Source organism: Coregonus clupeaformis, chromosome 29, assembly GCF_020615455.1.
Source record: "Coregonus clupeaformis isolate EN_2021a chromosome 29, ASM2061545v1, whole genome shotgun sequence".
Classification (NCBI taxonomy): Eukaryota; Metazoa; Chordata; class Actinopteri; order Salmoniformes; family Salmonidae; genus Coregonus; species Coregonus clupeaformis.
Window position 1 is genome coordinate 26,451,129 of NC_059220.1, and position 13,146 is coordinate 26,464,274.

General features: G+C 43.3%; 2 protein-coding genes across 3 annotated transcripts in view; one reads left to right on the top strand and one right to left on the bottom strand.

Moving 5' to 3' along the window:
- Nucleotides 1–139: 139 nt before the first annotated feature.
- Nucleotides 140–4,536, bottom strand: LOC121544945 (actin, alpha cardiac muscle-like). The gene is made up of 9 exons (XM_041855211.1): nt 4,437–4,536; nt 2,757–2,907; nt 2,448–2,576; nt 2,204–2,314; nt 2,005–2,089; nt 1,457–1,618; nt 1,121–1,312; nt 828–1,009; nt 140–368 (listed from the first exon to the last, which is right to left on the bottom strand). Exons 2-9 carry the CDS (start codon nt 2,883–2,885, stop codon nt 225–227), a joined length of 1,134 nt encoding a protein of 377 aa, XP_041711145.1. The 5' UTR covers nt 2,886–2,907; nt 4,437–4,536; the 3' UTR covers nt 140–224.
- A 2,872-nt stretch (nt 4,537–7,408) lies between these two features.
- The window catches only part of LOC121544946 (eIF-2-alpha kinase GCN2), a 36,591-nt gene continuing 30,853 nt past the window's right edge, over nt 7,409–13,146 (top strand). Inside the window, exons 1-5 of one of the 2 annotated variants that reach the window (XM_041855212.2) lie at nt 7,409–7,843; nt 8,449–8,564; nt 12,395–12,497; nt 12,702–12,875; nt 12,989–13,069. In XM_041855212.2, the coding sequence (XP_041711146.1) occupies nt 7,718–7,843; nt 8,449–8,564; nt 12,395–12,497; nt 12,702–12,875; nt 12,989–13,069 (600 nt within the window). In that variant the 5' untranslated portion in view covers nt 7,409–7,717. The remainder of the gene's footprint in view (nt 7,844–8,448; nt 8,565–12,394; nt 12,498–12,701; nt 12,876–12,988; nt 13,070–13,146) is intronic. The other variant, XM_041855213.2, reaches the window with a different exon arrangement.

Here is a 13,146-nt window from a genome sequence, read left to right on the forward strand (position 1 = left end):
TTGCTCAAGGGTACATCGGCAGATTTTTCACCTAGTCGGCTTGGGGATTTCAACCAGCAACCTTTCGATTACTGGCCAAACACTCTTAACCGCTAGGCTACCTGCCGCCCTACAATGCAGAAAAGAGTCAAAACAAATCTGCTGTTACAAGGATCTACTTTTATTACAACATGTATATACAGTAAATGACGCATTACAAATGTATGGGTGAAGGGGTTGATTGTTTAGAAGCACTTCCTGTGAACAATGGAGGGGCCTGCCTCATCATACTCCTGCTTGCTGATCCACATGGCCTGGAAGGTGGATAGGGAAGCCAGGATGGAGCCACCGATCCAGACAGAGTACTTACGCTCAGGGGGAGCAATGATCTAGAAGATGAACAGAGTACAGAGAATTGCTTAGTTTCACGTAGACCCACTGCATATGCATACCTGAACATTTAAATTAACTTGATGGTTGACATCCAGAAGGTTAAGCTCCTGAGTGGCGCAGTGGTCGAAGGCACTGCATCGCAGTGCTAACTGTGCCACTAGAGATCCTGGTTCGAATCCAGGCTCTGTCGCAGCCGGCCGCGACCGGGAGACTCATGGGCGGCGCACAATTGGCCCAGCGTCGTCCAGGGTAGGGGAGGGAATGGCCGGCAGGGATGTAGCTCAGTTGATAGAGCATGGCGTTTGCAACACCAGGGTTGTGGGTTCGTTTCCCACGGGGGGCCAGTAAAAAATAAATAAAAAATGTATTCACTAACTGTAAGTCGCTCTGGATAAGAGCGTCTGCTAAATGACTAAAATGTAAAAAAATGTTAATATGGTGGGATTGTCCCTCACCTTGATCTTCATTGTGCTGGGGGCCAGGGCTGTGATCTCCTTCTGCATACGGTCAGCAATACCAGGGTACATGGTGGTACCACCTGACAGCACATTGTTGGCGTACAGGTCCTTACGGATGTCAATGTCACACTTCATGATGCTGTTGTAGGCGGTCTCATGGATACCAGCGGACTCCATACCTGGTAGAAGATATTACAGTCCATTAATTGACACAGAACACACCATTTTGTTGTTGTTGTAATAACATATTGTATCGCAACCATAATGTATAATGCATAAGCATGCCTCACCAATGAAGGAAGGCTGGAAGAGGGTCTCTGGGCAACGGAAACGCTCATTACCAATGGTAATGACCTGACCGTCGGGAAGCTCGTAGCTCTTCTCCAGGGAGGAGGAGGAGGCAGCAGTGGCCATCTCATTCTCGAAGTCCAGGGCGACATAGCACAGCTTCTCCTTGATGTCACGCACAATCTCACGCTCAGCTAAGGGGGGCAAGTTTCAATGATGAGAGGAAGAACTTTCACACAACTGCACAGCAAGAGATTGCCGTAAACATACAGAAATTACAATAATCTTAAAAATGAGGCATAACCTCATTGACAGTTAGCTCTCCTACACATCCTTACCTGTGGTCACGAAAGAGTAGCCACGCTCTGTCAGGATCTTCATCAGGTAGTCAGTCAGATCGCGACCAGCCAGATCCAGACGCATGATGGCATGGGGAAGAGCATAACCCTCATAGATGGGGACATTGTGGGTCACACCATCACCAGAGTCCAGCACAATACCTATAGGGGGCAGACAAGGCACATTAGTCAGACAGACATGACAGACAGAGGAATGGCCGGCTGCCATATGGGAATCACTACAAGCATTTGTCACATCATAAACTAACAATGCCGCTGACATCAATGGCAGGTGTGCCACATACCCTGCCAGACAGGGATTAACACGTCCTCGACAACCAGGGCACAATTCATCTAGCTGTCTCTGACAACTAAACAGCACACTTATTCAACATATTGTAACACGTGCATCAACTTCATTTGAGTTGTCTCCTATTGTCATATTGACCACTAATGTGTGGCAGCAAACTACATATTGTATCAGTAATATATCAACTATCCATGGTTGACAATGGTACATATAAGAGGCAGTGTCCTGGAATACTGACCTGTGGTACGACCGGAGGCGTACAAGGACAGGACAGCCTGGATGGCCACATACATAGCGGGAACGTTGAAGGTCTCAAACATGATCTATAACATAAGAATAAGAGAGACATTTCAGAAGTTTGCTTGACGGTTATCCATAGCATTGCCTCTAACAGAAAACATGGATTTGAAGTGGGGGAATAATGCAGTTAAAATTACCTGGGTCATCTTCTCTCTGTTGGCCTTGGGGTTCAGGGGAGCCTCTGTCAACAGGGTGGGGTGCTCCTCAGGGGCCACACGCAGCTCATTGTAGAAGGTGTGGTGCCAGATCTGCAAAAATATGAGAGAGTTGAAGTTCTCTGTTTATTATGTTGTTATGCTGCATATATTTACTTCTAGTCTTGTGCCAAAATCAATACCAAAACTCTTCCTTCAGTGCAAGATGTTGTAATCTACGACCCACCTTCTCCATATCGTCCCAGTTAGTGATGATGCCATGCTCGATAGGGTACTTCAGAGTCAAGATACCCCTCTTGCTCTGAGCCTCATCACCTACGTAGCTGTCCTTCTGACCCATACCCACCATCACACCCTGGAGAAGAGAAGTTAGGAATTACATCATCATCAAAGCCTACATGACAGATGGCACAGCAGCATATTGCACTCTTTTTGACACAGTTTGATACCCCTCCCCTAAAAATATGTGTCTGTACAATGACACAATCTATACCAGCCCCAGTTACATCATGGTAGTTTTTCTTAAGTACAATACCTGGTGGCGGGGCCTTCCCACAATGGAAGGGAAGACAGCACGGGGAGCGTCATCTCCGGCAAATCCAGCCTTGACCAAGCCAGAGCCATTGTCGCACACAAGGGCGGTAGTCTCGTCGTCGTCACACATGGTTAGGCTTTACTGGTATGGTCTGTGGGTGACATAGAGACACAAGGTTGAGAATGAGTGGTGGGAACAGCTGTAACCCCCCCAACCATTGATTGCATTTCAAGCAGGCCTTTCCTAATTGGTTTTTGTTCACAACCACAGACAATTTATGGAAAATGTCTGCATGCGAATCCAGGTTTTTCAATATCCTGCATTTGTGTGTCTTTTGGAAGTTAATATACTGCTCTCTATTTCATACAATGGTTAATATAGTTGTATTTTTTTACTACTGTAGTACCATTTTTACAACTTGTCTTATAACTATTTTGGTGGCAGGTAGCCTAGCGGTTAAGAGCATTGGGCCAGTAACTGAAAGGTTGCTGGTTCAAATCCCTGATCTGACTAGGTGAAAAATATGCCGATGTGCCCTTGAGCAAGGCACTTAACCCTAATTGCTCCTGTAAGTCGCTCAGAGCGTCTGCTAAATGACTAAAACGTATTTTGAAAATGTTATCAATTCCTTGTATTTAAAATAGCAGCTATCTATAGAATCCTAACTAATGTATGCTTTTATTTATTTTTTAATCCAAGCTTGTTGTGAAGTTACCGATACTCAGGGACGCAACTTTGGTTTTAGAAGTAGGGGGGACATAATAATAATAATTATTGTAATTACATTTTCTTGTCAGATAAACACTCCAAACAGCCAACCCAACCGCTCAGATGCTTCTGCATGGTCCTAAATCACACCGTTGCCTTGTTTTGTATCACATTCCAATGATAAAACTGCGGGGGACAAAAATGCAATTTCAGAATGTGGGGTGGACATGTCCCCAGTGAAAGTTGCGCCCCTGCCGATACTGTAGCTCAGCTGTCATGATGGTTCCTAGGCCATTTTAGGGCCGCAGAGGTAGCTCCAAAAAGGGCCATATCATTGGCAACAGCAGGCAAGACAAGCTATCTATTTTAAGCTCCACACCCTGTCTGCTCCAAACACAGCTTACACATTGTGCCACATTGACCTCCATGGACCTCTATCTGGAGCTATTTCAGGCATGGGAGAGTTGGAGCCAACCCAGAGAGCAGCTGTCGGCACATTGTAACACCTCTGTTTACAGCATGGCTCTTTACCCCATCTCCCTATAATGGCTTCATTTATTAGACACTTTTAGATCTGTCTCAATGTACCTGACCAAACCAGCATTGATCAGTGTACCAGTAACTGTTTACTAAGTTATTACACAATAATTACCTGCACCCTCCTCACAATCACCTGATGATAAGTAATTTATCATTCACAAATCTCTGAATAGCTGAGTGTTGCTTATTATTTTGGAGCGATACCATCAATCCATTCCAATAAGCAGTGACTTCAGTTTAAAGTGTACTTCTAGTTCATGCCTCAATAAAGCTACAAAGAATTCATCCAGGTAAAAAACTACATCCAATGTCAGAGACCAGTGCCAGGTCAAGATGTACTCAAATAACTAAAATGTGGACTCCCAGTCCCGACAAAGTCTGATGTTTTCCATAGAAATAAATAGTAATAATATGCAAGTAATATGCACTCACCAAGTTGTATTGCAAGACTGATGCTTCCACTGGGACAAAGGGCGAGGGTGAGAGGACCCCTTAAATAAGAGCGGGGTCTGGGGATCAGGGGCGGAGCCTGGAGTTCACACAAGTCCAAATAAGAGCATCTAGAAAAAAGAAAACAACATTAGAAGTAAATGTATGTGACCGGTTGGGATGGGACTCCTCAAAAATGGTGAGATGCTTCCTGAGACATGCCAGACTGATCTGCTTTAGAAATAAGATGAGAGAAGTGAAAAGGGAATGTTGTTTTGTTTTTTAAAGATGTCTGGATGTTATAATGGTATTCTTAATGTCAGGCCATGTTGTTAGGTCCGTTTAAATTGTCTTCTTCATTAAAATACTTCATATACACTGAGTGTACAAAACATTAGAAACACCTTCCTAATATTGAGTTGCACCCCCTTTTGCCCACAGAACAGCCTCAATTTGTTGGGGCATGGACTCTACAAGGTGTCAAAATCGTTCCACAGGGATGCTGGCCCATGTTGACTCCGATGCTTCCCACAGTTGTGTCAAGTTGGCTGGATGTCCTTTGGGTGGTGGACCATTCTTGATACACACGGGAAACTGTTGAGTTTGAAAAACCCAGCAGCGTTGCAGTTCTTGACACACTCAAACCGGTGCGCCTGGCACCTACTACCATACCCCGTTCAAAGGCAATTACATCTTTTGTATTTCCCATTCAACCTCTGAATGGCACACATACACAATCCATGTCTCAATTGTCTCAAGGCTTAAAAATCCTTCTTTAACCTGTCTCCTCCCTTTCATCTACACTGATTGAAGTGGATTTAACAAGTGACATCATTAAGGGATCATAGCTTTCACTTTAACTCTACATGTACATATTACCTTAATTACCTCGACTAACCAGTGCCCCCGCACATTGACTCTGTACCGGTACCCCCTGTATATAGCCTCGCTACTGTTATTTTACTGCTGCTCTTTAATTCTTTTTAATTTTTTACTTATCTATTTTCTACTTCACACTCATTTTTCTTAACACTGCATTGTTGGTTAAGGGCTTGTAAGTAAGCATTTCACTGTAAGGTCTACACCTGTTGTATTCGGCGCATGTGGTAAATACAATTTGATTTGATTCGATTCGATTTGATTCACCTGGTCAGTCTAAGTCATGGAAAGAGCAGGTTTTCTTAGTGTTTTGTACACTGTAGGTTTAGCTTTTATTTTTAAATGTTAGTTTTTTTTACACAAAGCTAAAGATAGTTCAATTATAGCCAGTTCATTTTGAAATTCAATTTGACATTTTAAAGAATTCTGAAAACTGTTGATAAGACATTATTAAAATAAAGGTTCTGATCAATCATTATTTTTGAGATTACACAAAAAGGTGCATTAGTCATTGTAAATGTAGATTGATGGTGTTATTGTTTTAAAAGCCAGAGTTTGTGAGAAAACTGAAAAGGGATTCTGACATTTACTGAAATTGTACTTAATACAATTATCTCTAAAAACACTGAGCAGATGTGTCACAGTGTTTTCATTGATACACATTTGATGTGGGTGGAGTAGTCAATGGGTGTCTGAGGGAGGAGACACATTATATAAAATCCATTGACAGGTATGAGACACTTATACCATAGCAATATGAGGGCCTTCCTTGAATGCAGGGTGGCAAAAACAGATTTGTGGGCCTTCTTAAGGAGACAAATGAGAGAGGCTTTGGTCCACCAGTCAGTAGAACACTGTATATGTCAGTGGACCAGGCTGCTGCTGGTATGTGGGCTGAGCCCCTAAACATGGTGAACAGCTGAGGGTAATGACAGTCCTGTCCTTCCTCCGAGCTGGCTGTCTGACTGGCCTGTGTCTGCCGTGCTGAGCCCTGATTGGTTCAGCTCTCTCCTTTTATGGTCATGGCGTGTAACAGGTGTCAATCCAGTTGGGTCCCGTCGTGTTGAGTTAGCAAACTGAGATCCTTATTCGTCCCACCCCCTCCAACACCCTTTAGGCGGGTCAGACAGGGGGACACTGGCGGATGGTTATCTTTGGAGTCTGTTAGATTATATCCATGGCTGGATTATATGAGAGCATTTTTCTCCTCTAGGCTGTCCCACTGGATGTTAGGCCTGCCTATTTATAGGTGTTACTTTCTCGCTATTTCTCCACAGATAGATAGGTGCTGGATGCTATGGTTTAGGATTCCATTGCAGTCCAATTATGTTATTCTGCCAGCCAATGACCAAACCAGCATTGATCACTGATGTTATTGGAGAGATCATTTTTAGAATCTCACACAACTCAATGTCACACAGCTTGTTCTGAGTACAGGCCTCTCTTTGAACTCTCTCATCACACCCAGAGCATTTTACACCAATAGCCTATACCATTGAATATCTATTCTAAAATAATTTATTCCAAATATTTGTTTTTTATTGCCAAGAGTGTGCAAAGCTGTCGTCAAGCAAAGGGTGGCTGCTTTGAAGAATCTCAAACATAAAATATATTTTGATTTGTTTAACACTTGTCTGGTTACTACATGATTCCATATGTGTTATTTCATAGTTTTGATGTCTTCACTATTATTCTACAATGTAGAAAATAGTAAAAATAAAGAAAAACCCTGGAATGAGTAGGTGTGTCCAAACTTTTGACTGGTACTGTATATATATATTTAAAAATATATATTAGTTAAAGTATGTCCGTTTTTACCCCACCCAATAGCTGGCGGCAATACACCTTTTTGGATCTAGTCCACCAATAAAACCTTGAAGAAGAAGAAGAAGAAAGCCGTTTACCGGTGATGAGATTTAAATTGGTGTAGGTTAGTTGGTAGGGCATTTTTTTCAGAAAGTGAAATGAATTCATACCAGTACATACAGTAGGTGGCGGCATGCAGCTAGAACATTTGTTTGCGGAGCGCCATGATACCAAAGAGGAAGAAGAAGGTCGCTTACCATTAAGTTCCGGTCTGCTTAATGGGGTGGTTCTCTCATAGGCACCAATGCTAAGTTCATTGACAGTATATGAACTAGAAAACATTGGTGAGCGGGATGTATCACTTCCTCTTACGTCTCTGGCGACAGCATTGCAACAATGTTGTGAATACGTGGTGCAGTCAATGCTGGAAGTTCAACGTTTTGGAACCAGATACATTATCAGTCGCGTAAATTTATTCAATGTTGATATTGTAGTGTTTCGAAGTAACAAAAGACGAGTGTTACGTTGTAGTTAAATCGCCTCGATATTTAGAGAGGGGTGTGTGCGCGAGACATGAGTGCTCATGTAGCGCGGCTAGGATGAGTTGTCATCAGACTTCTACCTGGACAGACGACTATTCAGTTCAACAGGAAAACGAACTAGAAGCGCTTGCATCCATTTTTGGAGAAGATTTTCAGGATCTGCGGAATAAGCATCCATGGAAGGTTGGCCTACTTTCAACACAATTGACGTATGAATAGATAGTAGCAACTTTTTGCCAAAATGAGTTCCTGATTGCTGCGAACGAACGGCTCTTTTTGAACGGCTCTTTTTGGGGAACGGAGCCGAATCGCATCGGTAAAAGAGCCGTTCATTTGGCTGCATACTGTTACCACTGCTTTTTGAGTTCAAAACAACATTTTCCTGCTGATAAGTTACAAAATAATTGTCGAAAGAGGGTGAATCCTCACTGCAGGAACAATAAATAGTGGGGAGAGCGTAGTAGAAGAAATTGAAGAATTTGTTCAGGTAAAAAATTATTTGAAGGAGCATTTCACGATCTGACATAATGGTAGCCTACCTTTTGCGCTTTACATTGGAGATTTGCAATTTTTTAAAGCATTTTTAAGCATTTTGAACGAATAGCTGTTTTGGAGCCAAATGAGCCGGCTCTTTTACGTGAACAGAGCCAAATGAGGCGACTTACCGAAAATACTCGGAATGCCCATCACTATTGCTGATGCAAAGTTGTGCTAATTACACCAACGCCATGCATGTCTATTTGTGGCTAGGTTTCCAATATCCTCTCTGTTGTTTTATCCTCATCCAGATTAAAGTGCCACCAGAGGTATACCTGTGTCTGCGACCAAATGGGCTAAGCAATGGGAAGGAAAGTTATGTGACAGTGGATCTGCAGGTCCAATGCCCACCTACGTACCCTGATGTGTGAGTATCATTACTCAATCCATCAATGGGATGGATATATCAGTGTTCCTTGCCCTAGATTCAGATGTTTATAATGTTGCATAATATTGCCTGCCTAGTATAAACCTCTGGCACTAGGAAGACTGTATGGCCCTTATCATGACTCCAATTACATTACATTGGGTCATTCCACCCCTTGACCTTTTCCACATTTTGTTGTTACAACCTGAATTTAAAATTGATTAAATTGAGACTGTGTTAAATAATAGTGTTTAACATGACTTTTGAATGACTACCTCATCTCTACCCCACACATACAATTATCGGTAAAGTCCCTCAGAGGAGCAGTGAATTTCAAACACAGATTTAACCACAAAGACCAGGGAGGTTTTCAAATCAAATCAAATTTTATTGGCCACATGCGCCGAATACAACAGGTGCAGACATTACAGTGAAATGCTTACTTACAGCCCTTAACCAACAGTGCAGAAGTAAAATAAAATAACAGTAGGGAGGCTATATATACAGGGGGTACCGGTGCAGAGTCAATGTGCGGGGGCACCGGCTAGTTGAGGTAGTTGAAGTAATATGTACATGTGGGCAGTTGGGGAGTTAGTGACTATGCATAAATAATTAACAGAGTAGCAGCAGCGTAAAATGATGGGGTGGGGGGGGCAGTGCAAATAGCCCGGGTAGCCATGATTAGCTGTTTAGGAGTCTTATGGCTTGGGGGTAGAAGCTGTTGAGAAGTATTTTGGACCTAGACTTGGCACTCCGGTACTGCTTGCCGTGCGGTAGCAGAGAGAACAGTCTATGACTAGGGTGGCTGGAGTCTTTGACAATTTTGAGGGCCTTCCTCTGACACCGCCTGGTATAGAGGTCCTGGATGGCAGGAAGCTTGGCCCCAGTGATGTACTGGGCCGTACGCACTACCCTCTGTAGTGCCTTACGGTCGGAGGCCAAGCAGTTGCCATACCAGGCGGTGATGCAACCATTTAGGATGCTCTCGATGGTGCAGCAGCTGTAGAATTTTTTGAGGATCTGAGGACCCATGCCAAATCTTTTCAGTCTCCTGAGGGGGAATAGGCTTTGTCGTGCCCTCTTCACGACTGTCTTGGTGTGTTTGGACCATAATAGTTCGTTGGTGATGTGGACACCAAGGAACTTGAAGCTCTCAACCTGTTCCACTACAGCCCCGTCGATGAGAATGGGGGCGTGCTCAGTCCTCTTTTTTTTTTTTCCTGTAGTCCACAATCATCTCCTTTGTCTTGGTCACGTTGAGGGAGAGGTTGTTATCCTGGCACCACATGGCCAGGTCTCTGACCTCCTCCCTATAGGCTGTCTCATCGTTGTTGGTGATCAGGCCTACCACTGTTGTGTCGTCGGCAAACTTAATGATGGTGTTGGAGTCGTGCCTGGCCATGCAGTCATGGGTGAACAGGAAGTACAGGAGGGGACTGAGCACGCACCCCTGAGGGCCCCGTGTTGAGGATCAGTGTGGCAGATGTGTTGTTACCTACCCTTACCACCTGGGGGGCGGCCCGTCAGGAAGTCCAGGATCCAGTTGCAGAGGGAGGTGTTTAGTCCCAGGATCCTTAGCTTAGTGATGAGCTTTGAGGGCACTATGGTGTTGAATGCTGAGCTGTAGTCAGTGAATAGCATTCTCACGTAGGTGTTCCTCTTGTCCAGGTGGGAAAGGGCAGTGTGGAGTGCAATAGAGATAGCATCATCTGTGGATCTGTTGGGGCGGTATGCAAATTGGAGTGGGTCTAGGGTTTCTGGGATAATGGTGTTGATGTGAGCCATGACCAGCCTTTCAAAGCACTTCATGGCTACAGACGTCAGTGCTACGGGTCGGTAGTCATTTAGGCAGGTTATCTTAGAGTCCTTGGGCACGGGGACTATGGTGGTCTGTTTGAAACATGTTGGTATTACAGACTCAGTCAGGGGACATGTTGAAAATGTCAGTGAAGACACTTGCCAGTTGGTCAGCACATGCTCGGAGTACACGTCCTGGTAATCCGTCTGGTAATTCCAGTGCCTCACAAAGGTCACCTATTGTTAGATGGGTACAAAAAAATAAAAATGCGGACATTGAATATCCCTTTGAGCATGGTGAAGTTATTAATTACACTTTGGATGGTGAATCAATCCACCCAGTCACTACAAAGATACAGGCGTCCTTCCTAACTCAGTTGCTGGAGAGGAAGGAAATCGCTCAGGGATTTCACCATGAGGCCAATGGTGACTTTAAAACAGTTACAGAGTTTAATGGCTGTGATAGAAGAACTGAAGATGTATCAACAACATTGTAGTTACTCCACAATACTAACTTAACTGACGGTACATACGGAAAATATTCCAAAACATGCATCCTGTTTGCAATAAGGCACTAAAGTAAAACTGCAAAAACTGTGGCAAATAAGTGAACTTTATGTCCTGAATACAAATTGTTATGTTTAGGGCCAATCCAATACAACACATCACTGAGTACCACTCTTCATATTTTCAAGCATGGTGGTGGCTGCATCATGTTATGGGTATGCTTGTCATCGGCAAGGACTAGGGAGTTTTTTAGGATAAAAATAAACGGAATAGTGCTAAGCACAGGAAAACCTAGTTCAATCAGCTTTCCAACAGACACTGGGAGATACATTCACCTTTCAGCAGGACAATCATCTAAAATCCAAGGCCAAATATACGCTGGAGTTGCTTGCCAAGACGACATTGAATGTTCTTGAGTAGTTAAAGTTTTGACTTAAATCGGCTTGAAAATCTATGGCAAGACTTGAAAATGGCTGTCTAGCCATGATCAACAATCAACTTGACAGAGCTTGAAAAATATAAAAAAAGAATGATGTGCAAATATTGTACAATCCAGGTGTGCAGAAAGACTCACAGCTGTAATCGCTGCCAAAGGTGATTCTAACATGTATTGACTCAGGGTTGTGAATACTTATGAAAATGATATATTTCTGTATTTCATTTTGAATACATTTGCACAAATTTTTAAGAACATGTTTTCACTTTGTCATTATGGGGTATTGTGTGTAGATGGGTGAGGAAAAAAGTCAATTTAACCTATTTTGAATTCCGGCTGTAACACAACAACATTTGGAATAACTCAAGGTGTATGAATACTTTCTGAAGGAATTGTAGCTATATGCCACCTGAGGCAAATGCCCTGACGCTAGCTTCTGATGCTGCCCGACGCTGGCCAAATGCTCTGCCTAAACGCAAATATGCCTCGCTCGCGATACGGTTTTGGAAACATTTGGAATTTAACTTTCATATGAGCGACATTATTTTTCAAATACAAATGATACACTTACTGTACACAGTTTAGCAAAGTTACTCCCGGCTGTAATTTGAAAAACGTGATCCAGATGGAAATGTTAAATGGAATGGTCCAATAGGAGCGCAAGGTGGGAGTATGTGTCGTAGCCGAGACCGTGTGAAAACGAAGCCGGGTGCAACTTTGCTGAACTGCGTACAGTAAGTGTATCTTCTGTATTTATATATATTTTCTCACTTATATAAAAAGTTAAGTTCCAAAGGTTTCCAAAACCATATCACAAGTGAGGATTAACAATGTTTCTAAACGTTAAAACAAAGCGTCGGGATTATAGTTCACATGGAGCCAGCTGTGGTCCATACCTTCAGATGAGAACCCAAGAGGGGGACCTGCTGTAAGCCCCCTTGTTACCCCTTGGGTTTTCGAGAGCTAGGCACAAATGTACAGTCAACATGTCTTTTGGTTTGGTACAATCGCCTAATAATTTAATCAGTTTTAAGCAAAATGTTATAGATGCATAGCAATAATTCCTGTTTGTTGTTTACTTGGGCGACAGACCTCCAGAGTTTGAGCTGAAGAATGCCAAAGGTCTCTCCAATGACAACCTCCAGAGCCTCCAGACACAGCTCACTAAACTGGCTGCAGAGCGATGTGGGGAGGTGAGATAGACATATACAGGCAGACAGACAGACGGATGCCAACAGACATTCTCCACTCTGAACCAAACATGTAGATCTGAATAGTATAATATCTACTCGTAGTTAAGAGTAGATGACCCATGAAATCCTGTGCCATTTTGCAATAGCCGCATCTCAGTGACAGAAAATATTTGTCTTCCCATAATCTACCCTCTCTTCTCCCAGGTGATGATCTATGAGCTGGCCGACCATGTCCAGGGCTTCCTGAGTGAACACAACAAGCCTCCGTCCAGCTCCTTCCATGAGGAGATGCTGAAGAACCAGCGGCTGCAGCAGGAGAGGCTAGCCCTGGAGGAGCAGGAGAAACTGGACCAACGCCGCAGGCAGGAGGAGCAGACGGTGAGGACGCATGCATGCTGATACACGCACACAAACAAACAAACAAACAAACACACACAAACAAACACTTACTGTCCTCCTTACTGTACCTCTCAACTCATTCTTGTCTAAAGCAATTTGAGATCATGGCTGAAATCAAAAGAAGAGAGGAGGAGAAACGAGAGGAGAAGAGGAGAAAGGAAATGGCCAAACAGGTTCCTTCATAATCTTCAAATGTGTACATTTTGCAAACTCGTGCTGTTTTAGTAGATAAGCAATTCTTATTACACCT

Coding starts and splice junctions, on each gene's coding strand:
- LOC121544945 (XM_041855211.1), bottom strand. CDS start 2,885: ATGTGTGACGACGACGAGACTACCGCCCTTGTGTGCGACAATGGCTCT. Junction 1,313..1,456: donor CTACTCTTTCGTGACCACAG/GTAAGGATGTGT, acceptor TGCCCCCCTTAG/CTGAGCGTGAGATTGTGCGT. Junction 1,010..1,120: donor CTTCCAGCCTTCCTTCATTG/GTGAGGCATGCT, acceptor ATCTTCTACCAG/GTATGGAGTCCGCTGGTATC.